The 25,875-nt window shown below is 39.7% G+C and overlaps 3 protein-coding genes across 4 annotated transcripts in view; 1 reads left to right on the forward strand and 2 right to left on the reverse strand.

Moving 5' to 3' along the window:
- The window catches only part of LOC118419354 (proton-coupled amino acid transporter 1-like), a gene marked incomplete in the record, with an annotated part of 12,467 nt that extends 1,581 nt beyond the window's left edge, over window positions 1–10,886 (reverse strand). Inside the window, 8 exon segments of the mRNA XM_035825716.1 lie at window positions 214–364; window positions 760–956; window positions 1,305–1,592; window positions 1,895–2,075; window positions 6,398–6,486; window positions 6,883–6,973; window positions 7,290–7,560; window positions 10,718–10,886. Of these exon segments, the coding sequence (XP_035681609.1) occupies window positions 214–364; window positions 760–956; window positions 1,305–1,592; window positions 1,895–2,075; window positions 6,398–6,486; window positions 6,883–6,973; window positions 7,290–7,560; window positions 10,718–10,748 (1,299 nt within the window).
- A 215-nt stretch (window positions 10,887–11,101) lies between these two features.
- LOC118418833 (rab proteins geranylgeranyltransferase component A 2-like) lies at window positions 11,102–19,810 on the forward strand. 2 transcript variants are annotated; one of them, XM_035824895.1, is made up of 17 exons: window positions 11,102–11,180; window positions 11,656–11,722; window positions 12,303–12,375; window positions 12,859–12,998; window positions 13,202–13,667; window positions 13,979–14,095; window positions 14,310–14,430; window positions 14,680–14,795; window positions 15,100–15,206; window positions 15,645–15,722; window positions 15,828–15,872; window positions 16,148–16,210; window positions 16,570–16,630; window positions 16,891–16,987; window positions 17,210–17,299; window positions 17,717–17,886; window positions 18,159–19,810. In XM_035824895.1, exons 1-17 carry the CDS (start codon window positions 11,132–11,134, stop codon window positions 18,510–18,512), a joined length of 2,214 nt encoding a protein of 737 aa, XP_035680788.1. In that variant the 5' UTR covers window positions 11,102–11,131; the 3' UTR covers window positions 18,513–19,810. The 2 variants fall into 2 exon arrangements, with proteins under 2 accessions (XP_035680788.1, XP_035680789.1); XM_035824896.1 differs by having other exon boundaries at window positions 17,720–17,886.
- Window positions 19,687–25,803, reverse strand: LOC118418835 (V-type proton ATPase 16 kDa proteolipid subunit-like). Its single transcript, XM_035824898.1, has 4 exons — window positions 25,614–25,803; window positions 23,921–24,110; window positions 21,973–22,097; window positions 19,687–21,665 (listed from the first exon to the last, which is right to left on the reverse strand). Exons 1-4 carry the CDS (start codon window positions 25,690–25,692, stop codon window positions 21,580–21,582), a joined length of 480 nt encoding a protein of 159 aa, XP_035680791.1. The 5' UTR covers window positions 25,693–25,803; the 3' UTR covers window positions 19,687–21,579.
- Between the last annotated feature and the right edge of the window lie 72 nt (window positions 25,804–25,875).

Raw genomic sequence — 25,875 nt, forward strand, 5'->3', positions numbered from 1 at the left:
ATGTATGGCCATATTTTTTTCGGCTACATCAATTTCTCTGTATTTTCCGTATCTATCATAGCTTGTGGAAGGACAGAATCAACATATAAGGAGTTTACAAAACAGGCTTTCACAATGAGGTGATAAAACAAGCGTTAGGTGTCACAAGCTTAAATTTATCACTAACTTCTGAGTGAAACAAAAGTCATACATACATGTTACAATGACCAAAACTGCCCTGAGGATGTACTCTGCGACTGTCTGGTACTGATGACTGACTCGTGACTTCAGCACAGGCCAGATGATGTTGATGGGGACGTAGAATTGCACAGCAAAGGTGCAGAATATGCAGAACACAAACATCAGCTTCACTACTACATACAGCCTGGAAAGGGAAGAGAAAACCTACTGAGTCTTGTAAAGTGTAAATTGACCCACGGGATTGTAATTTTTAATCAATCAAGAGGGTGTCATGGCAACGAATGCTGTCTGTCATACTGGTGTCCCTCTGTACTTCAGTAAATCAGTAGTAACTCTGTGTTTCTTTAGATAGCTTTTAATCTTTGACAGTTGTTATGCAAGATCTCAACAAATCTAGAAGGCACTGGACAAGTTATGCTGAAGTATGTATTCATTCTGTGATGTGCAAGAAAAAATTTGCATTGTATTCCAAAGTGCATCATAAAAATTTCTATCATAGAAGCTTATACGTATTGGTAGCAATCCTTGTATGATGCTAAACTTAAATAAAGTTGAAAAGAAACATGAGTATTGACATACGCTTGTTCCGATGGTGTTACATCAGCTGAGGGCATCGTGGGTAGATTTAGGGTGATGCTCCCTTCCACGTGGGCCCCGAAGGCGAGGTATCCGAAAAACCCTAGAGACACGTACAGGAACGTGACTAGTCCCATCCCTATGTTTATCACCGTAGGGAAGGACTGGGGATTCTGCATCTTATTCTCCAGGGGAAGAACCTGAAGAGGGAACATGAACATGGAGCTGTTGGTGGACTTGAATATCATCATTATTAAAATTATGATAAAAAGAAAAGAAAAAAAGAGTATTTTGCTGGCCTGGGTGCCATCCTTGTTCCTTTACCACAGGCTCACATGCTAGTGCATATATACAATATATTTCCCCTTAGCAACTACATTTGTAGTTGGTACCTTAACTGCCTAAGAAGACTTGGGGGACTGATAAAATCTGGTCTATGTGGTCACTATAGACAACATTCTTCATGCTTTCGTTAATGGGTTCAAATTACTTAAGGGACCAAAGGTTTGACTGTAACTACATTATTCATATGAGAGGGTAAAACTTACTATCCCTATCCCTTCAAAAGAGTATATTGCAGTGCCAAAGAAGAGTGGCAGTTCCCCGACTGAGGAGAATGCTGGGTAGATGGAGGGGCTGTGGAGCCTCCTGAGGATGTACTGATAGATCGCCACCAGCCCCGCTACCATGACAACGTTAGCAACCGTAGAGATGGGCGCCAGGTGGTCCCAGTTCTGGATGAAGCACAGCAGCATGATGGGAAGGAGAAAGGCGGCTAAGAAGGCCTGGACTGGCGGAAACTCCGCGTGCTGCAGACCTGGGAAGGCATGAAGGATCTGTAGATATGGAAATGTTAAAATTTTAATTTTGGAATCAGATAAGCACTAGTACTTATCATAGCAGGACAACATTTTCATCAATAAGGTTAAGTTACTGCTATGAAATTGCACTGCATTGCGCATCATAATGATCTCCACAATTTTGTACCATTAAAGAAAGTTTAACAGAGGGACTTAGTGTTTGGTCTTACACTTGTTAACTGGAAAAAAACTCTTAGACTAGCTTTTCCTTTCTAAAACAGACTAAGTAAAAACATTTTTACAGGACTTTGAAGTTCTATTCTCAAAGAACAGCCCACCTGCTCAGCATTCCTGGCCATGAAGACGAAGTAGACACAGCAGAAGCCCAGCTGGGTCAGCAGGAGGAAGGCGTTCACAATTCTCCTCACTGCCACCCGGTGTCGCCGTAGAAACAGGATGGGCCCCACCCGACAGGCGTTCTCAGCCACCTCCCCATAGTCCATACTGGTGTGCCCACATCTGAGGATTCATGCACATAAACATTGCTTAATATCAGGGGTGCCTAAGCATTTGCACGAACCCTATGAAATTCGTCCGAATATTATGTGATTCGCATGAACCACTATGCAAAAACGCACGAATATTATGAAATTCGCACGAATCACTATGCGAAATCGTACGAATTTTATGAAATTCGCACGAATCACTATGTGATTCACACGAACCTTATGAGATTTGCACGATCCTTATGCGAAATTGCGCAACCACTGCCGGGGTCACGTGACAGACGGAGCGGGATTTTCAAGATGGCGGCTTCGATCTGCGGCGACAGAAAATACGATGTAACACGCCGAAATTAAGCAAAACAGTAGCTCACAGGCTATCAAATACATCTTTGCGACGGTAAATGTCCATTCCATGCCTTGAAATACAAATATCACGGGTAGAAACGCTCAAAACCATGCCTCCTCCCGGCCGCCGTTTTTGCATAAGGATCGTGCAAATCACATAAGGCTCGTGTGTGTCACATAGTGATTCGTGCGAATTTCATAATATTTGTGCGTTTTTGCATAGTGATTCGTGCGAATTTCATAATATTCGTGCGTTTTCGCATAGTGATTCGTGTGTATCACATAATATTCGTACGAATTTCATAGGGTTCGTGCAAATGCTTAGGCACCCCTGAATATGTGATTTTTCTTTTCCCCATTATCTATTCACATCTTAAAAAATATTTGGAGGTCCCTGCAATTTGACAAATAGGCATCTAACTCTAAGGGAGCCCATGATTACATACAGTTTACATTAAAGGAGAGAAGTAGAGTTAAAATACTAGAAAGGCCGACATTTGCTTAAGAGCAAATACAGCATATTTCAGCCATACCCCTTCCCACGCAACATTGGACTGTTCCAAATCACCCCTGCGCAAAAATGGAACATCCTCTTAACAGTACATTATCCCCCAAAGTGGACTGGTATTGTGAATTGATTCCAGGTAAAAACAGAGCTTGCTTCTATTTTTCAGAAAATGACAATAAGCACACCTTCCATTCAGAAAATTTTCATCATGACTGAAAATTGTTGAATGACTTCATGTAATGTCATTAACAATTTTCAGTACGATAACTAGGTGTCAGTTTAAAAAAGTATAAGCTCCTTGTGATGTGGGTACATTTATTATTGCAGTGAACTTTTTTTATTCAAGTAGGGCATACAATTAATAATTATCAAGCAGGTGCAGGTACTGTAGGAGCGTTTGTTTTCTTCAAGCTGTAAAACTGTTAAACTGTTTTACTTTGTATGCAATCAGCCATCGAGCCTATTCTTATTTTAGTTTAACAACTTCCTGCCAGACCCGGAAGATACGATTGAACCTTAATCGAGGATTTATTTTCGTCTGTCTGGTCAGTCTGTTCATACCCTGGCGCTGAGAGTGTTTTATTGGGCTGAAACTCTGGATGTTTAAAGTTACTTACAATTTAAATGTTCAAAGTTTATGTCAAACAACAACAGCACTAGGAAATGTGGCCACTATAGACAGGTGGTCACTATAGAGAAAATGCTGACTAGGAGCCATACGTTACACATGATTTCAGTACACTGATCATTAATCATATAAACATTGCACGGGTAAGCCAATTGTTTAGATGTACAATTAAGTTCAAATGATCATTAATCATATAAACATTGCACGGGTAAGCCAATTGTTTAGATGTACAATTAAGTTCAAATAATTCTGAAGAGAAATATTGATGAGAAAATAATCATTCTCGCCACTGTCTAACTTATAATTACGTATCAAAACTAAACGCAGATTTTCTAACTAACGCACCTTTCGCCGACTTCATCAAAGGACCGCCGGCTATCAATCAAACACGGCTGTTGATTAGACTTAGAGTTTCAAACAGTCATGTGCTGTGTGCCAGTTGACAGCGAACTTCATGCTACGTGATGTTTTACATTGCTTGGACCTTCTTTCCTACAGCGGTGCTTCTACAAAATATTTAGACTGTAACACTGAGTCCCACATGTTTTATAGAATAGAATTTGACGCAGAACAGCGTTTTTTGCTGGGCATTTTTCTTGAAACATGTCCGTGGGAATATCAGCGAGGCGGCGACGTAGGGATATCAGACCGTCAACAAAAGTCGCACGCTATAAATAAGCGCTTCAACTAAGGATGGCAACCCGTACAATATTTTTGTATACTGTTGAGCTAAGTAAAGTTTGTTGTTTATGAGGTTTTAGTTGTCTTTGAAGCTTTGACCCGAAATATTTTAAAGTCAAACTGCTGAAGAGGAAGTAAGTGACTACTACGATTATCGTAGATATGGCCCTAAAAAAACTGATAAAAGAAGCCTTCTCAATAGTCTAAAATGCAAGAGCTTCTGGGGGGGCTTCGCCCACCTGGGTCCCCCCCACAGTGGCCCTGCCCCTGGACCCCGCCAGGGACATTCGGCGGCCCCCGGACCCCTGTCCGACGCTTTGAAAAAATCCTGGCGAGAAGTCTGTACGGCCTGAGTCTTCAAGTTAACGTATTGTGTGGTCCCGCTTATGAATATTAATTAGCCTTCGCTTTCCTCTTCGCTGATTGGCTGAACCATTAATTGAATTAACTCTTCCTGACGGCTAGACGCAGGTGCAGATGTCGGCTCTGTGGGGTGAACGTCCGAAAGGTCATGGCATGGAGAACGAAAGAAAACCAATTTCCCCTAAAAAAGTGCTGTAATTAAGCCTTTTACAGTACTTTATGCCAAAAATTTTACTTGGATCATTTTACCAACTATCTTATGCCTATCTATACCAAATGTTACTCATACCAGGGTACTGGGGTGCAAAATATACCGTTATAAGACCGTCAACAACAGTCGCACGGAGCTAACAGCGCAGCGAAAATACCATCGCTAGCGTTTCAACTTCGGATAACAAGTTATAAGTACTGTTGAACTCAGTAACGTTAAAGTTTGTTTTTAGTTGCCTTTGACCTGAAATAGTGTTACGCTAAACTCATGAAGAGAAGTTAAGTGACTGCTGCGATTATCATAGATATGCCCCTAAGAACTGATACAATATAAAGCCTTCTGAATAGTCTAAAATGCGAGAGCCTTAGGCGGGCTTCGCTCCCCCTGGAGGGAACACTGCTATATACGGGATCATGAGGCCCCGCTTATGAATATTAATTAGCCTTTGGCCTCCTCTTCGCTGATTGGCTAGGTCTTTGATTCAATTAACTCTCCGGCTGACGCGCACAGGTGTGGCTCTGTGCGGGGTCACGGAAGGTCACGTCAGGAGGCCAAAAGAAAACAAATTTCCCCTCAGAAAAGTGCCAAAATTAATAATTTTAAAGTTGTTTATGTCAAAAATTTTACTTGAATCTTGTTACCAAGTATCTAATGCCTATCTATACCAAATTTCAGGTCATTTAATTGTAATACCAGGGTACAGGAGCCAAAAGTGTCCTTTTTTGGTCAAAAATTGGCCAAAAATCGCAAAAAAAAGCATTTTGTTGCACTGTACACCAAAAGTGTTATTGAATTTATATGAAGGGATTATCAAGGCACATCTGTGTCAAATTTCAGCTCATTCGGTTGCAATACCAAGGTACAGGAGCCAAAAGTGTCCTTTTTTGGTCAAAAATTGGTCAAAAAATCGCAAAAAATAAGCATTTTGTTGTACTGTACACCAAAAGTGTTATTAAATTTATATGGGGGCATTATCAAGGCACATCTCTGTCAAATTTCAGCTCATTTGGTTGTAATACCAGGGTACAGGGGCCAAAAGTGTCCTTTTTTGGTCAAAAATTGGTCAAAAAATCGCAAAAATAAGCATTTTGTTGTACTGTACACCAAAAGTGTTATCGAATTTATATGGGGGCATTATCAAGGCACATCTCTGTCAAATTTCAGCTCATTTGGTTGTAATACCAGGGTACAGGGGCCAAAATATACAGTTTTGGTCTAAAATTGACCAAAAAATCTCAATAAAATCATTTTAGAGGCAGATATGAAAAAACTGAGAAAAATGCATCAAGGTATTGGCCCATTCTACCCCTGTGCCAAATTTCAGGTCATTCGGTCCAGGAACGGCGGAGATGAATCACTTTGAAGATTTGACAGGAGAAAGAAGAAGAAGAAAGAAAGAAAGAAGAAACATTACGAATACAATATATTTCACCATACTATGTATGGCTGAAATATAATAAAAGTAGATCATGTAAAATACATTATAAAGTTGAAGAATACTACATATGTAATCCAAAGCTTTGTTTTCTCAGTCACTGATATGTTTATCTTTATAGGATAAAAAGCAAAGAACCAAGTGTGCAACTGTTCAGTCCTTACTTTCTGCAGAGCTTGTGACTACAGTTGACCAGCATGTGCATACAGTACACACAAATGACTGCCATCGCAATCAGACCTGCTGGACCCACCTGGTGGAAAAAATTATTATTATTTACATATATAAAATATAACAGATACAACAGTTCATACTTTGTGCACTGCAATGGAAGCTGGAGTGCAGTTGATACAGATTGTCAGTTATGAAACAAACTTTCTAACTTTAGTACACTCTCTCTGGTAGCAACAGCAAAAGTATTAAAAAGGCTGACCCTGGGCTATGTCAGCTTTATAGAAAAACAGAATTCTGGTTTTAATGATCACTTTACTAATCAAAGTTTTTCAAAGACAGGCTTTGATAATTATAGGATAGCAATTATCAATGGGTCCCATATCATTTGTCTCTGAAAAAAAACATGTTTTAATCATCTTAAAAAATCTTTGGTCCTTACAATCTAACAAAGGAAGAATTAAGAATGACTACTTACAACTACACCAGCATTCTTCACTGCCACAGGAAGACTCAGTAGCCCAGTACCAATGTTACCTTTGAGAAGATGCACTAATGCTTCAAAGTTCCTGAAAATTACATTAAAAAATGTCAGACATGTAGTTGGAGATTGCATAATGACTTTTTGTTCATTGATGATGATAAGAAGGGCTTATGTAAATTAGAGATAAAAGTATATTGGCGACAACTTGCTGAGATCAATATGCTCTAGTGACATGTTATGTTTTGTACAATTGTTTTTCTCAAAATAAATGTACATGTATATTGATTCTTTATTAGTTCTAACATTTTGAAATAACTAATGGTAGCCATCGCTACAATGTCTTCAAAGTCTCCACGACTTTCTATTTTTGTCCCATCAAAAGCAAATTATGGTGTACGTACGAGACAGAATTTGGGGTGAAAGCCCTTGCTTCTGACGACAGTTCCTTGTTGTTGGAGGAGTTGGGTACCCGTACGTCTGTTTCAGGGTCCGTGTCCGACATGGAACTGTTGCCGATCAGCGGCTGGCGCTCCTGGTTGACCGACGCCTGTACTGACTTTACCGCACTCATGTCGAACAGTTCTATTTCCTCGGTCTCGTCTTCTAAATCTGACTTGGAAACTAACAGTTGTGTCGGTGCTACGTCTTCTACTTCTTCTATGGCTGTAGAGTCTGCAATTAAAAACACACAGAATAAAAATCTAATAGCGCAATACATTTTATCTGTTTTTATCATACAAGTCAAAACTGAGGGAGTTATTGTAATCTCTATCCATAACAATGTGTCAGTATGAGATCTGGCACAGCAGCGATACATATCTTATCACTAGTGACTAAACAATTAACAAAGCTATAACTTTCTGCTCTGCATACCTTCCCCTGGATCTGGTCTCAAATTTTTGCAGATATAACGTTAATTCCTCTACCGTGGCTTGTACACTGATGTAAGTTGGCTAAAATGTAGCTGCTGTGACCACAAACCATACTGGGCATTATCTTTAGCAATCTATGTTGACCCACAAAAGTCTACTCCAATTAAAGCAGGCATGTAAGCCTGAAGCACTTATTTTTAGTAAACTATCAACCGGACTGTGTACAAGAACAACATCTACCATACAGAAGCTATCTACAATAAACATCTCGTCTCTTTTGGCAATAAACATCTAAATTCCATTGAGTATCTCTACAGGAGTAAAATTAATAGAAGCAGAGTCTGTGTACCCCAAACTTGATCAAATTAATTTAGATCCATATCACTTGCAGAAGAACTTGAAGAAGCTATCAAATGTGATGACCTAATTTCCTGAGACATTGATATATATTAAAGAGCATCCCACAATAGTATCTCTTCCATGTGCTAATCAAAGTTGCAACCGGAATAAAAGTCTCTATTGCTATTATCATCATCAAAAAGAATGGTCTAAAGTGGTCAGAAAGAAACAAATCTGATGGCTTAAGAGGTGCTCAAGGCTCAGCACCAACCATGGCAAGAGCATGGCAAAAGGTTGTTTGTGCAATGGATCAATCCAGTGTGTTACTAGTACACAGAATGAGATGGACACAGCAAACATGACCTACATAACACAAATTAAGTACATTTTGCTTCCATACCGATTTATCACATACAGTATCCACTACTCAAGCTAATTTGACCAGGATTCAAATTTTGCTCTCTCTGTTGAAGATTGCACTTTCCAGAGCAAGATGGCTACAAGAAAGCTGTAAGAAGGCTACATTTCTGTACCTCTTGCCACTGTGATATTTACCTGCCATGACACCTTGTCACACCTGCATCTTACACAGGTGCTACAGGTGAGGTTCCCTTCTTGTCGTATATCCCCTGAACCGGAGAAACTCCATACTGCCACATAGACCGGGTAAAGTCCATTCAATCCACTCTATTGATTTTTCTGGACTGAACCATTAGATTTACAGGGGAGTAGCTTCAGTTTTCTAAACCAATACAACTATTGTGGAATCACCGTGGAATCATGTTTCACTGGCTGCACCATCTCTGATTAATGATACGAGTCTATTAAAAAGGTTGTTGACAAATATTGTTACTTTAAATACAATCAATGCATTTAAATGTCCTGCTTAGGCATCAGCACAAAACCCCTCTCACAATGAAGTGGTTTGTCCTGAGTACATGTTCTCAGGTCACTCTGATACTCTCAGTTGAAAGTCCAAACAGTGGCAAGGCAGACCAAAACAAAATCTTCTAAATTGTTCTTAAAAAAACAATTGACACCATTTATGTAATTTGTGCATCTGATAGCTTTTGGATACATCTTGTGAGTAGTGATTACTATAGACAAATTGATTTCACAGCCTATCCTGTATATGGGTAGACAAGAGTGCTAGTATCATCACATGACCAATGTACAAGGTGCAAAGTACTGCAAGGTTATGTAACAGTTACTAGAAACTTAGTGGACAGCAGATGCCTGCAGAAGTAAATCAGAGTGAATCTATACTAATCCATCAAGGTGGAATGTGAAAAGTGTTGAAACAGTTTAGCCACACAGGATCTAACATTACTAAGTACTAACGCGAGGACACTAATTCCAAACACATGATTCTACTTTATCCTGCTTATCCTATGATGCCACAATTAGCATCACCAATCAGAAAACTCAGTCGCTTGGAGAATTATATTCACCTTGAACCTCAGTCAGTAGGTTGACCCCAGGGTTGTAGCCAGCCTGAAATCATTTTCAGTCCCCTCGATTTTTAATGGGAATGCTATCGAGCACCGAAGGCATGGCATGGTGTTGCGCGTCATTTCTAGGGGGTCTGGGTCCCAGAAAATTTTGAAACCTAGACCCTCTAAAACACTGTTTCCTGCATTTTGAGGTGCATCTGTTTTGGTGCGGAAGAACACATTGGTTTCAGTTTTTTTATATCTTTACATATCAATTTTTGTCTGTCCCTGGGGACGGAATGGGGAAAACTTTTTTAGTCCCCAGCTGAAAAATTCCTTCAAAGGACTGAAGGACAGATGCTGGCTACAACCCTGGTTGACCCTCTCCAGGTAATGAGCCTAACCTACATAAAGTTGCAGTGGCAGTGGCAGTTTAATAGTAAAATAATACATGTAGTAGGAGAGCTATCTAAAAGTAATATTTAACATTAGAGGATGGTCAGTTGAAATTAAGGTCATTGTTATGATTGTACCATGTCACGCCATTTCATGAGTCTCAGGTAAAGGTTGACTTTATCAACAAACATTTGCTGTGGGCCAACACACACTTGAGTCTATGACTGAAGTTAAGGCAAGGCGAGATGGAGGACCTATACACAATACTGCTTTGCATCCCATCCTGAGCCCCACAGACAACATCATTAATTAGCAGACTACAAAAGAAGATATTCAACGTATGGCAAAGTTGTACTGTGTACAATGATTGAGAGATGCAGAAACACGCACAGACAGACACATGCAATGGCGAGATAAGACACAAACAATAACAGCAACCCTTGGCAGTCGTATCAAGGACACACTGGTTACATCTAAACATAGCTCATGCATGTTTTTCCAGGCTGTTTGTGACTTGAGTAACGTCATTAGTTAAGCTATTCGAGGGATAAACTTGGCAAAACGCCGCTGAAAATGCAGTCTCTGCTTTACATACAATGTCAACGATTACCGTACTTTCAAATCCATGAACATCAGATAACAAGAAAACGAAAGAATACGAGGATCGCAAATCAAAGAAGAGTCTTCAAATAATTTTTACCAAACTTCCTGGGTGAGTTCTCATTCATTTCTGGCGCTTAAGTTGTCTAAAAAAAACAGACTTCATTGATTTAGACAACACACACATACCTGTAGTAAGCGCCGTGTATTCACAGTCCATCCACTGCGATCAGGCCCGCTAAACCCGCTATAAAGGGCCTCACAGCTCGATCACGAGCTCATGTGAACAAACAACCTCATAATATTCTGGACATGTCAGCTGATGAGGTCATTCTGAGTAACACAGTGTGGGTCAATAAACCCGGAAATGGTCTAAACCATATGAAGGTAGGGGTTTAAGTTCTGTAGATAGGCTAAAAAGGCATAGGAATTACTTATTTTTGTCAAAAATCCCCTTATATAATGAAATTAGCATAACATGTACATGTAATAACAACTAATATTTATTTTGATAGTAATTCAATCTTTTAATTTTTCCAGAGGAATGTTGCATCTAAAAGTTTAACCCCTATATCAAAATGTCATTTAGAAAGACCCACCAACATGGCGGACGAGCTGCCTTCCGAATTTGATGCGATTGTTTTGGGCACTGGTAAGCCGTAGATTTATGACTATTTCTCCTGTTTTCGAAAGCAGAAGTAGAAGGAGTAGCCCAGAATCTGAAATACCATGTTTTATGGCCGATGTTTCCTTAATTTCGGAAACTAACGAGAATGAAATCTACTCTACTCTATCTACTCTTTTCCCTTCTACCCTTGTCCCCACCCAAAAATTGTGTGCTTGTGGTATTATAATAAACTATAGAAAATTCTTTGGTTTGTGTATATGATTTTATTGTTATTCTTAGGAGCTAGCTATATGTCAAATTGCAATTTTTTAAAGTTGTATATTTGCGTATGTATCTTGTACATGCATCATTATGAATTCATTGCAGTGTGACAATTTTGACCAATAATTTGTTGTTGAAGAAATCATATTATCGGATACGACATTTGTTTTAAAGGTGTGAATATTCACCCTGTATAGATTTGAACACATTTTGTATTTATGATGATTTATTTTTTCAGGGATGGCAGAGTCCATCCTAGCTGCTGCCCTGGCCCGCTGTGGACAGAAAGTGCTGCATTTAGACAGGTGGGTGGGCATAGATTTCATCATTCAACCATATTGATGAAAATCAATGTAATATATATGTAACCATGCTTGATGAATCAGTTAGAATACTGACTTTAATATTGATCAGGGATTTCAGATGCGCAACATCAAGGATTGAACTATGAAATATAATGTAGAAGCCAGTTAATTGCACACCGGATAATCGCACACTTCTGTTAATTGCACGAAATCCCCAAATCCCATGGTGGTAAGGTTCAGCTTAATAACTTCGCTTTGTTGCACCATTTGGATAATTGCACGAAATACACTGGCAAATGGGGTGTGCAATTAAGCGGCTTCCACTGTACTGTAAATGCAGAAAGGTTCGCGGTGGTTTTATGTTCGCAGTTTTCTAAATTGAAACCACCTTGAATATTTTTCCTTGGCAGTAAAAGACTACAGTGCATGGTGCTACTGCAAAATTAAAACCACTGCAATTGTCAAACAGTCCTTTTTCCCGCTACTGCAAAATTAAATCCACGCAAACTTAAATGCATTTACAGTATCGCATCTATATTTTTCTGATAGTTATAATGAAATTGGGTTTGTTCTCTTGCAGAAATGATTACTACAGTGGGGGCTGGGCCACCTTCAACTGGGATGGCCTACAGCGCTGGATCACCAGACAGACAGTGGGTTCCATGGTTATACACTCTAAGTCTTATACTATGATCCTGACATACTGCTACTTTCATTCATGATACCATGTCCAGACTGCTCATGATAGTAATACTCAGGCACTCTATTAATAAAAGTCCAGGAAATATTTTAATAAATGATAGTATGTCAATGTAGGAAGTATAACGCTACATTTTGTCAGAACTGTAGCTATTCATCTTTCAACTTAGATGGTTGAAATGAAGGAATAATGATCAAAGTCTTCACTGAATTTGTGTCAATGTTCAGTCTCCAATGTTATTCTCATTGTTAGATTTTGGGCTTCTTTGAGGCTTCTTTTTTTATTGCAACTTTTCATTTATGTACTAATTAATCTTCAGACCACTGGGTAGCCTTTAGCTTTTTGTGCTTTATTATAGTACTATGACATGATAATGTGATTGCGTATATGTTGCATTGGATTACTAGTAATTCAATTTGACCCCTGTCCTTTCCAGCACCCAGCTGTTCAAGCAATGAATGAGGCAGAAGGGACCAAACCTGTGGAATGTTCCAAGTTGGAGGAGGGGGAGTCAGCTCTGTCAGTCCCTCAGCAGGCAAATACCATCTCCAACTTAGAGATGTTTACTTATGTCAGGTAAGAATAATGCACCCTCTCACAAGTTGTCTCAAAGTGTAGGGATGACATCCTATTGCAGTCACATAAGCCTTCCTTCGTTTGACAATCATGCACCAATTGGCCATTGTAGGCTCTTAGATCATGTAATTTGGCCTCAATATAGAGTAAAGAAAGCTTTCTTTCAGTTAGTAATATGCATTCTCATTTAATGCCTCTTCTAGAGAAAAAGCAGAAGAACCCCCACCTGAAGAGAAAGAAGCACAGGAGGTAGTGACTGACAAAGAAGAGGGACAGACATCAGGAGCAGAGGAAATCCAGCAGCAAATTCATACTACAGAAGATTCAGAACAAGCTACAGGTTTAGGTGAATCCCCAGCTGATGCTACACCTGAAGAATTGGCTAAAGAAACTGAAAGTGATGACAAAAGTGATGACAGGTGTGATGAAAAAAAGGAAGACAGCCCAGAAGAAAAGAAACAACAGGAAAAACAAGATGGCCTGGAGGAAGAGAAGCAAGATAGCCAAGAAAAAGGAACACTTGAGAGCCCAGCACCAGCTAGCAGTGTTGTTCAACAGGAAAAGGTTCAAGAAAAATCAGAGCCTCCAAAGAAAATGGAACCTAAGAAATGGAGCATGGATGACATTCACAAGGAGTGGAGGAGGTTCAACATCGACCTCTCTCCTAAGGTCAGTAAATTAACATTGTTATTGCCAGCAGGGCACAAAATTTTCTTTATGTTGCCTACCATAATGCAAGCCCTTACAAACTTACCTGCTATTTTTGAAGCATTTCTTTGAATACTCAAGCCAATCTTCCTGCCTTGAAGTCTACTTGATTGTTGTGCATAGCATTTTATGGTTGACAGCATGAGGTGAATTAAAGAGCAAAGCATAACTTTACAACAAATTAAACATAACCATCAAACAGGGCTAAATTTCCCTCATTCCCATTCTTATCATACATGTATAAGACAGCTATTTGTTTCTCCATTCCCCAGATGTTGTTTGGGCGAGGTTCCCTGGTGGAGCTGCTCATCACCTCCAACATCAGTCGGTACTGTGAGTTCAAGGCTGTTAGCAGGATCCTGACTCTGCTGAATGGGCAACTGGAACAGGTGAGACAATTGGGAACCACAAAATGTGCAAATGCTGCACTTCTGATAAATCATCTCCGAAACAAGGATGGATAGTTTTGCCATTGGTTTGTGAAAGTGTTGTAAAGTGTGAATAATGGGAACGCAGTAGTGTTAAGTACAGATAACGCAAATACACAGCCGTACATGACGTACATGACGAGTACTAGACAGTCATCTGATTTGATTTCCCCAGGTGCCGTGTTCGCGAGCGGATGTGTTCAGCAGTAAGTTTGTGACCGTGCTGGAGAAGCGGATGCTGATGAAGTTCCTGACCTTCTGTGTGGAGTATGAACAGCATCCAGAGGAGTACCAGGGTAAGTCTTATCAAGTTACGCTACATGAATCAAATTTGTTTGTTATCATCTTTAAAAGAAATATGGACTAGAAAAGTAACAGGAAAGCAGAGACAGTATCTGATTTTCAGAAATAATGTATCTGTCCTTCTAGCAGCATTACTGGCTAGCCATGAGTCAATACATTTGCTGGTAATGGTAACTTTTTCTCCCACAACACATGGTGTCAGAAGTGTTAGTTGTTACAGTACCCTATTCTCCATACTCCAGGCTGGGAGGAGAAGCCTTTCTCAGAGTACCTGCAGTCCCGACAGCTGACTCCAAACCTGCAGCACTTCATCTTCCATGCCATCGCCATGGCAACAAGAGATGCCACAACTCTGGAGGTAATACAATGTTATTAAGTTTGATGTACAACTGTCCAAACTATTTTTTTGTTATTTGATTTTAAAAGGATTTTACCAGTATACTCCCAAACACAGTAATTTGAATTCATTTACCCATACATGCATTTTCATGAGGATGGTTAACCACTTGACTTTAGAAGAAAGGAGGTTTTCACAGTGCATTAAGTTTGCAGTTGAAACAATACTCAGATTCACTAATTATACAATGGGAACATATTTTCACTGTCATGGTTACAGTAACCAAGATAGAGTAGATTTTAATGTGTGTCTTGTTTTCCTGCAGGGTTTGAAGTCCACCCAGAGGTTTTTGCGGTCCCTTGGTCGCTATGGCAACACACCATTCCTGTGGCCTCTGTACGGACCAGGAGAGCTACCTCAGTGCTTCTGCAGGTCAATATTTAACCTTTAGCCTTTCCCCCATCAGTTTATCTCTAGGCAGATATTGGGGGATAAGTCATACCCCTTCCAATCAATTTTCTTTGTCAGAAAAACAGGGCACCCAGAACCATATCAATTTACAGTCTCAACATCTGCTTGGAAATTGATTTCAGTCCCCAGTGACAGCTTTTGACCTGCAGAGTAGCAATTTTTGTAGGTTACAGTGCAGTCATATTTGTTGTAGATCACCATGCAATTTTGAAATCACAGAATTTTTAAGCAGGCTGTGACAGAAACAACCACCAAAAAGGATCTAAAACAGTGTTTTCCATAACAAGACAGCAGAATTTTACAGGACATATGCAGAGTTATCCACAAGTTACCTTCAATTTGCTATAGTATGACATATGTGACCAGGCCCTTAGTCAAACTAACCTGCTCCTTCTACAGGATGTGTGCTGTGTTTGCTGGTATCTACTGTCTCCGAAGAGCTGCCAGGGAGTTGATCATCGACAAGGATAGTAACAAGTAAGACATTTGTTTGTCGTCCCTCTCTATTTATTCAATTTTGGTCGAAGATTTCTGTGATTCTTTGGTGAAATATGTGTTCAATGTTGTTTTATTGTGTTCTAGGTGTAAGGGTATTGTCTGCACAGAAGGACAAAGGATCAGCTGTAGGTGAGTCAACTAACATCACATATATAGAAACTATATATGACTAGATGACTGACTGATATGACTAGACTAGCAGCTTAAGATAAGCCTTGAACAGCACATTGGTGTAGGGTTACCAGTACATTGAAAGAATATCATCAGCGTCCACGGAAATGCAACACAGTGTCAAATCGCCAAATTGTTTGCTACCTCAAGCTGTGGATAAATTGCCCAGTACTTTAGTGAGGACACAGGGCATAACTTGTGGGTTTACAGCTGAAAATTTTCCATCCTTTCAGGTGGATGGTGATGCAAGGCAGTTACGTGCCCCACATGTGCAGAAAACCTGATCCTCCTGTTGGGTAAGTCACAGTTCAGTTCAGCAATATTGACCATGATCTGTCTTCCAGTGCATATGTACATTGTGAATTTGAGGTACCGGTAGTAAGCCTGTACAAACTGTATCAAATGCCACTGTGACTTTGGCTTATTTACAGAACTATTTTTGTTTGTACTTGTTATGATTTAGCCAGAGTATTATATCAAAGAACTATCTGCACTATTCAACCAGTATGATTACTCTTCAACATAACACACCAGATTCTCAGAAATGCTTTAGTTGCTTGTCTTATGATATGGAACAAATTCCCACACCTATCATTTCATGTCTACATGCAACTTCTAGAGTTTTGATGGCGACTGTCTGACTTTTGTGTCTCAGGTCTGTATCCAGAGGCATCTTCTTTACAGACAGATCCCTGAAGGCTTCAGAGAACGAGCAGGTACTGAACACATCTTTGTGATTATCAAATCCATTTTATATTTGTTTCTTGAAGATGAATTTTTGTAATGTACCTGGACAGGGTAACAGTCTAAATGCCTCTCCATTTACAGACTCTTTGCACTCTGAGAATGGCAAATTAGTATGTAATAATAATCCATTTTTGTCTACATGTGGATGAAATGTTTTGATCAACATTTGAAGGGCACGTCTTGTTGTATTGGTGATTTCATGTATGGATTTAATTGTTGTTTGTCACAGATCACCCTGCTGTCCATTCCACCAGTAGAGGGCAGCAACTTCCCAGTCAGAGCTGTGGAACTGGGAAATGGGGCCTCAGCCTGTCCTAAGGGCATGTGTAAGTACAGTGTACATGTAACTCTGCATGGGAGTGTGTGTGTGTGTGTGCGTACTTTGCACGGGTATCACTTGAGACTGTCCATCAATGAACAATGACAACTTGACTCCATGACTTTGTTTTGTGTGTGTGTTTGTGTGCCTGTTTGTAAAATGACAATTTGGTAGTCTAAAAACCTTTTTTTCTGTACATGTTGGTAAATACTGCTCATGCCTCTCACAGTTGTTGTTCACCTGACAAGTCAAGGCACTGGTTCTGCCAAAGCTGACCTCCAGCCCGCAGCTGAGAAGTTGTTCCAGCCTCTGGATGGTGGTAGGTTTTCTAACCTGTGTCCCCAGTTGATGAGCTTTTGCCACATTCATAGATTGCCAGAAGGTCACCGAATGAGATATTGCCAGGGACTGGAACATATTTGTCACCTGAAAATCTACCCATCACATTGGATGGGTCTTGAGGACCTGTGAACTCTAAAAATTACGTAATGACTGAGAGAACACCAGGCATATTACTGCCAAAAATGTCACTTAAAGCTGGCAGACTGATCGGCTAATCAATTTCCTTTACTTCAGCTTGAACATTTTGTTAATCCACTTGTTAATTTCACTTGTCAAATTGTTTCAAAGAAAAGTATGCTGAGCAACCTCAATTTCAAGCACTGTTTGCAGTCTGTACACTGTAGAGCATACATTCTATGATGGTAACACATTGATTTTCTTTTTGTCCACACAGAAGATGCAGACACAGAGTCAGACAGACCCAAAGTGCTGTGGTGTGTGTACTTCAACCAGCTGGACACCACAGACTGCGATCCCAGCAGCCTCTACACAGGGCTGCCTGAGAACATTGTGGTCACATCTGGGCCAGGCGTGGATCTGGGGTACGAGCAGGCAGTACAACAGGTAAAACAATGATTTTAATATTTATGTACCAGTTTGATATTTGTCCACTGTGAACTGTTTACTCAATAAAGTGTGTTACATGTACTAGAGAAGATTAAAAAAAATGCAGTACAACAGGTATATTTTGTCAAGAAACACTACATTTTTAGGAGTTTAGTAAACCTCTTTGCCTTCTTTGTTGTACAGGAATGCTGTTTAGCTGTCTATAGTGGTAACATCCAATACAAATGGTTTGTGATGCATGCTTATTTCCTCTGTTTGTTTCTGACCAGGCAAGAAGCCTGTTTGAGCAGATGTGTCCAGGGGAAGAGTTTCTCCCCGCAGCCCCTAACCCTGAGGACATCATCTATGAGGACGATGATGGTTACAAGTCCGGCGAGGCCCCCAGCAGCTCCGACAACTCCGAGGAAAATGGGAACGACAGCGAGTGGAAACCCGACCAGGAGAAGCTGGACGAAGGAGTCGCGGGCGCTAGTAATGAAGTATCCCAGGATGCAGCAGGAGAGGGAGCTCAGGGTGGGGATGAGGGGCTGCCACAGGGAGGGGGCGAGGAAGTCCCCCAGGGTGGGGAGGGTACAGGTGATGCAGAGGCAGCAGCAAAGGATACACAGGAGGCTGAAATGTAAAATTGCAAGGACGAATGCTATAATTCAGCCCCTGAGGTCCATCCTCATGGGTAAAAATTTTGGCAACTTATTCAATAGGAGTTACTTCAGAATAATTGTCTAGAGTAAAGGGGAGGGGGGGGAGGACATTCCCCAAGATTGATAGGGTACAGGCAATGTAGAGGCATCACCAAAGGACAGAAAGGGTCAGGCTGAAATGTAGGATTAGAAGGACACTTGTACTGGATAAGGTCAGTAAATTGGCGAATCTGTGATGTCATGCCAAAATGTTGGCAACATGATTAGTATGTATTACTTTAAAAAAGGTATTATTGTCTAAAGAAAAGTTAAGTTGGAAGCCAAAAATTTAAAATTTGTTGATTCCCACATTGAAAAATCTGCAGGACAGTACCTCAGAATCCTCTGTATGCTTGCACTGTTAAACAATACAAACAATGCAATACTGCATATTCCATATAAGGTATTGACCATATTTAATGTAGCCTTCTATTCAGAGGAACCTTTGAAGTGTTGGCACCTTTTAGGATAGTGAAGGAGGTAACATTGTAGACTTTGCCTTTTCAAGAACACAATGAATAGGACTAGATTGATAATCATCTTGCCTCAAGCTTTTTTGATGGTTTATCAAGATCTTGATATTGAAGTTCATTTGAATTATGTTTTCATATTTGTTGTAAATGTTTACTTGTACATGTTGTTTCTCTTCTCTCTAATAAAAAGCTGGGCAAGGCTGAAATACAAGATATTTCCACTCTGTAGTCTGTAATGGACATTGATAAGCAAAGTATAGAATTTGAAAATCATTCCCACTATAGAGTCTTTACAAATTACTGAACATTTTATAGGAAGTTAGATCGAAAATTGCTTTCTACCAAACTTTTGGCTGTAGATTATGTCAGCAATGTAAGGTGCAGTTTGCTTCTGAAAAATCCAAACTTAACTCTAAGATCATGTTATTGATCGATACAGATGAGTATTCAAGTTGAGCTATATTTAAAGCTGTAACATATTTTGTTGTTGGTCATCACCAATTAACTACATTTCAGTCATGATAAGACTGTTGTTAGAAATATGCACAAAGACTATCATTTATTAAATGTCATGATATTAGCTTAGCAGGTTCCGTATGTCTTTGTTAAAACATATGTTGATTAGAAAAGAAACAAACACAGAGTTTTACACATACCACATTTATTGGCTGCTTGGAACAGGTGACATGACAGAGTTTTTACAAAGCCGTTTGAGAGATATTCAATGCTACTTAACCCTTTGTTCACTGCCTTGCACTTTACCCAACCAGATGTAAGAGTTTGTCAAATTTGTCCCTTTGTTGCAAATATTTGACAGTTAAAGCTGTTATGATGCCTATTATAAGAGATCCTGCTAGCCAAGCTGGTTATTGGCATGGTTATTTGTATCTTGCTATGAACAGCAAATATACATTTTACACAGAGCAATTGTAGTATCCTCCCATGTCACACTGGTGTGAGCGTATATCATCTGCAGCATATATACATCCTACGTTTTATCATAATCTTCTGTAATGTCATCCCTTAGATTTGTTTCTAAATTATCCTACAGTCTACAGCTATCATTGCAGTTCACATGGAGACGTGCAGACCACTACGAACACTGCCACGGCATGCTCCGATGTTACACATTTACAATAGTTCTCTTGATCTGTTCCTACTACCTTTTTTTACCTTCACTATTTCTTAACAATATTTTCCTGACATCAAGTCTAAATCCCACCTACTACATTGCCATTACCTCACAGATTTAGGAGAAACAATATCTTGAACCCGATAGGTTTCCGTTTGCCTTGGAACAGAGGCAGGACCAACAAGTCGAGCCAATGTTGTTTGCAAACACCAAACTTCCAAAGTGACCACCAATCTACCCCACTAAACATTAGATACTATATCCACGATAAATACATCTGTGACATCGATCAAAGTGTCTCATCTTATCTGTTTCCTTTTGGATACTCAGAATTACCCTTTTCATTGGGGAAAAACACATTCTTCACGATAACTACTCCTTTCGGATACACAAAGATAGAACAAGGTTTCACAGATATTAAAATTGATAATTCATCCAACTCAAGTTTTGTGCAGCTTTAACTTCACTAATACCTGTTTTACAGATTTACCTTCAGTACAAAACAAAAAATTTATACCACTGATAACAAAGCTTCACCCTATCTACTGTTGCCCATGACATTAGGCTTACATAAGAGAGATCTGGGATCACCAGGGTATTGAGCAACATCTTAAGACAATGGGCGGCCAACTGGGCTTGACTTCCAACCTTGAAGTGGTCGTCATCTTGGCTTTTCATCTGTTCTTTTCTTTGTGCATCAGTTATCAACTGGAGGGAGACTTTTATATTCAAGGAGATTGAAAGTTTGGAATGCTAACTACAGCAATATCATGTTGCTCTCCCAAGTAAGTGTTTTTAAGGGAACTGTATTTTTACTCTGAAGCAGGATTTTAATTGTAATTTCCAACATGGTTAACACAATCACAGTAAAAATCCTGCTTCAGAATGACAGCAACCAACAAACATTTAGAGTATCATATATTTTCTCCACAGTGGACTAGCAGCTTTAGATATGAGGGTCAAGTGGAATGTTCTTAAAATTTTGGAAGCCGACAGATCGTGCACAGGTTTATTTTGCAATTGATCTATTTGATAAATATCTATACAACATGTTTGTTATATCTGATCTATCACCAACACTGATACTGTTCTGGCTTAAGAGTCCTCTTAAGAATCCCCCCATTCCTTATTATATGAAGATTTGAGAATCCAGCAAAATTTACCTTAAAGCCAAGGTGTCAACTAGATAATTTTCATATGGTTTTTAATTCTTTTCATCTGATTGCTTCTAAAAATTGAATGATTTTCTCAATGAACAAAAAAAACTGTCTTTAGACCCCTGTTTTTATTGACTTGTTTGTTTGCTTGAACTCAAGCTGTCAGTTGGCCCACCCATTGCCCTGCCTAGTCCAGGTCTGAGTTAAGTAGAGGTTGGCAGAGTTCCCATCGAACGCCAGCGAAGCATTTACGACTTCTTGGTGGAGAGAATAAGAGCCACGATCAGCCCATACAGACCCAGCACCTCTGCAAAGATCAGGATCAGGACCATACCTGCAAAAACACAATGGTTCAAACATCAACTTGGCAGTAAAACAAACTTCTTACGTCTTTACTGCACAAAAAAGGTCAATGTTTGTTACCCTTCCTACATACTATCGAGGTGTACCTTTTACAATGTACATAAATTAAACATGTGGTAAGAAAGAGCCAAGCTAACTGATGTTCAAGTTAAAATTTTTCCATTCTGACTGAAAGCTCTGCATTTTGAAGGCTGAAGTCACTCACATTTTTCAAATGAATGTCTTGTCTACCTTGACATGTTTGACAATAATGTTTTCATGTGTTACTGTGAACTTACCGACAAATAGTCGAGGCTGTTGGGCAGTTCCTCGCACGCCTGCATCACCCACGATCCCCACAGCAAATCCAGCAGCAAGTCCGCTCAAACCCACGCTCAACCCTGCACCCAGGTGTAGGAAGCTCCTGCAAGGTGGGGAACAATACATGTACAACGTAAGCAACATGCAGAAAATACACAGCACATGTAAGCCACAAGGGGAATACCAGCCTTGTCAAAACAAGGCAGCAGGCGGCGATTTTAGCCGCCTACTAGTACTTACATTCTTCCAGCCGGCTACTTTGAGGTAGAATTTCAAAAAATAAAAGTTTAAATCCAGTGCTCCCCACTCCAAAATCCCCCAGCAATTTGTTTTGATAAACCTCTGGCAGTTTTCTGATAGTTGGCCCACGGTTAGGGGTCATAGCGGGAAACCTATGCCAATTTTTTTTTTAAATTCAGGATTTTTTTGTCAATTCAAAGTTTAAAGATAACAATAAAAGTTACCCAAAATACACCCCCAAACCATATCTAGGGGTCTAGATTTTAAAAAAAAAATTCTCGGGGGAGGCCCCCCCAGACAGGACTGGGGGACACCCCCCTCCCGTACCTACCCCCTGCTTGTCACTTTGTGGCTTGCCGCAAGCTGCTACGTGCCTTGCCTGCTACTTTCATATATTAGCCCCCTACTCTAAAAATTTGTGACAAGGCTGGGAATACTAACTTTTTCAGTCAGAAACCCACATGACTAAAGTATTGCACCACAAATGTTAGTGGGATAAAACCATTACTGCACAGCAAAATGGCAGGCTATGTACTACTGCATGTTTCCCAATGCAAGAATTGGTACACTGTATATTTTGTGGCTAAGAGAACAATTATTACAATGAAGTTAATTCAGATGCAGCCAATGTTCATTTCTGTACTATATATCCATGTGACAAAGCTATATTATTGATGCTTCACTAGTTCTGTTGTGTGACAAAGTACAGTAAGTATTTGATATTCTGCACCATACTGCAGCGGCACCCTTTATGAATTGATGAATGAATGAGGGCGTTATTCCCGATGGGAAACTGCCCTGACTGAACAGCTTAATGTTAATCACCACTGTTCATCAGTGCATGCCTTTCATGTAACCTTGAAACGAATTACCGAATTACCGTACTACCAATGACCAAAGCATATTCCATTTCAAAGGGCGCTAACTCTTGGAGAAAACAGAGAAATGGCAATGTAAACTACACTCATATGCCTGGTAAGTTTGGTAACCTCTCTTTCTGATGGTATACTTCAACATTACTTATCATGGAAAATCATCAAATTATCATAGGCTTTGCATAAGTAAAGAAATTTGAAATTGAGAATTAACTAATCAAAAAAGCCCTACCAGCGAAGGATCTTTCCAAATCATTACAAGCGGAGATGTACACTAGCTATTAAGACATTACCCTACGTCAAAACAATTTGTCACAGATTCAATATGCACCATAAGATAAGAAGTGTTCGTTGATATTCTTCGCACATCCATCAGAACCTCTAAAAGGTTAACTGGAAAAGGTAATCAGATTTCCTGAATTCCCAGTGTATTTTCTGTGCTAAGTACATTTGTTTTACCTCCAGTGTGGAGGTATTGATAACATTTGATTATCTTCACATGCATGCTATGTTGGCTAATGTAGCCATCCATGTTGTCAGTGCTACGACAGATCAAAACACTGACCATAAAAGTGGCTTACATCTTATTCTTAAGATCATTAGTTTTTTCATTACATTTTCTCAATCCCAATCTCTCCAAATTTAATTTGACCATTATTTAGTTTACCAATTAGTACTTTACATGCTCATGTTGTGTAAACACATGTGTTGCCCATGTTTCTGAATCTGACCATCAGAACAGACCAGCGAACACTTCCAAATCAAAATTGAATATTGTTCAGACCATCATAAAACATGATCTGATCTTCACCTGTATGTTGTGTAGGCGTCCGTGTTGTCCATGTTGCTGCCGATCAGTACAGCAACCACCAGACCGTAGATGGCGATGATACCCGCCATGACAACGGGAAGGATGGACTTCATAATAAGCTCCGGCCGCATCACGCTCATCGCCGCGATGCCCATTCCGCTCTTGGCCGTGCCATAGGCGGCTCCAAAAGCTATAGGTTGACATGAAAAAACATGAGTATTCACAAATATATCTGTATTAATGAGCTAGCATCACACAAAGCCAGGTTTGTTTATCTGTCTGCTCCAACCATTGCTAGTTTGTTTGCATCTGTGGTTAGTTATCAGACAACTTGCCTTCAGCTTACCAAATCCCTGCATGTTTGTACTGTACAGCTATCAAATGAAGAAGCCCCTAACATTCTTTTCTGATAAAAGGCTTCATTTTACATAATTCATTCTATAAACATCTTGAAGCTGCTGTTGCAAGACAAGGATTAGTTTAATAGGAGTAATAATGTGTCATGCATTATAAGTTAGCATCTACATTCCAGAGTCACAACATTGGATATAATCAAAAACAATTTGATAAACATTTACTGATTCTTACTCTTACACAATCACAGTTCTGTATAGGAGACTATCTCTACCTTGCCTTGTCATTGTTTACTTATTGATTTTTTGTTGACAAAGTGGCACATGACCAATACCTCTCATGGCAGGGTGTCATGAAGCATGTGATTATTTTGTAATCCAATACACAAATGTACACCGATCAGTTACACAAGTGCAAATTTTGAAAATACATTGTGACATTTACTTTCTCTCAGTATTACAGTCGTGCATGTGGAATAACTGGATGTAAAATTTGAAATGCTTCATTGAAATTAATTGAAGCAAAATTTGATTAGAATTTCCAGTTTTCCATTTGCATTATATTGAAACAAATCGCTGACTACTGGTAGTAGAAATAGCTTCGACAATCAAAAAGATTATAGTCTTATCATAGTAATCACGCTATACATTAAGATCATGTTTTATGACTCCTATTCACAATGTATTTTGAAATGCTGTTTCTGCATCGTCTAACAAAAAATATAAAATCAGAATCAATATAAAATCATGCGCAATCTTGATCTCTAAAATTAGAGGCTTGGCAGTACAAAAGAAGAAGAAAATCATGCTCTTTGACATTTGCTCCGACCTCTCCATTGATGCTACATTCCCAAGGACACCTGAACAGATGGGACATCCCTTGACGCCCACCGCACGACCTGGCTGTTGCATAATTCATCCCATTCAAAGGATGGTTTTTAAAAAATTGCTGTACGTGAAAAGTAGACGTGTACTCTTGTATATGGTCGAATAAAGGGTACATTTTACCTGGGCGCAAAGCCGTGGATGCTCTTACCTGGCCTCTGGTATCCGCCCATATCCGTCATCAATTTGGGACACCTCAAATTTTCATAAAATCGCTTCTCCGACACAAAAATACTCCATAAACAACTTATTACACGTATTTAAGATGTAAATTTTACCTGAAAGCTAATTCAGCTCTAAGGAGTATAGAATTACGGCCATAAAATGACCTGAAATCATTACCCATTTCTTTCTTTCATGTGTTTTCCAGCCCGGCGAGGCTAGGCCCATCATGTCCATGCGATTTTGCTCATGTGATAATCGTCACAAATTTCCCCAGGAAAAATCACGCTTACCGCTAAAAACGATGGCTGAGGTGGCTCCCATCACGCCAAAGAAGTGCACGTACTCTGGTGGGCCGGCGTCAGACGACATTGTGGTGATTTTTTTTCGGTGATTATGGCTTGGAAAACCGGTTGAAACTCGGACACTACCTTCCTTTCGGGCGCTGTCAGACAAGATGGAGGAAAGGTGGCGGTCATGTGATACTGTCGTAAGGTACTGACGTCATTTACTGACGGAAAAACAACACATTTCTTTTCAAAATATAACGTTAGC

This window comes from Branchiostoma floridae, chromosome 7 (genome assembly GCF_000003815.2).
Source record: "Branchiostoma floridae strain S238N-H82 chromosome 7, Bfl_VNyyK, whole genome shotgun sequence".
Lineage (NCBI taxonomy): Eukaryota > Metazoa > Chordata > Leptocardii > Amphioxiformes > Branchiostomatidae > Branchiostoma > Branchiostoma floridae.

Coding starts and splice junctions, on each gene's coding strand:
- LOC118418833 (XM_035824895.1), top strand. CDS start 11,132: ATGGCGGACGAGCTGCCTTCCGAATTTGATGCGATTGTTTTGGGCACT. Junction 15,873..16,147: donor GGACAAAGGATCAGCTGTAG/GTGAGTCAACTA, acceptor CCATCCTTTCAG/GTGGATGGTGATGCAAGGCA. Junction 17,887..18,158: donor ACGAGCAGGCAGTACAACAG/GTAAAACAATGA, acceptor GTTTCTGACCAG/GCAAGAAGCCTGTTTGAGCA.
- LOC118418835 (XM_035824898.1), bottom strand. CDS start 25,692: ATGTCGTCTGACGCCGGCCCACCAGAGTACGTGCACTTCTTTGGCGTG. Junction 24,111..25,613: donor CTCAGCCATCGTTTTTAGCG/GTAAGCGTGATT, acceptor GTCAACCTATAG/CTTTTGGAGCCGCCTATGGC. Junction 22,098..23,920: donor GACGCCTACACAACATACAG/GTGAAGATCAGA, acceptor CCCACCTTGCAG/GAGCTTCCTACACCTGGGTG.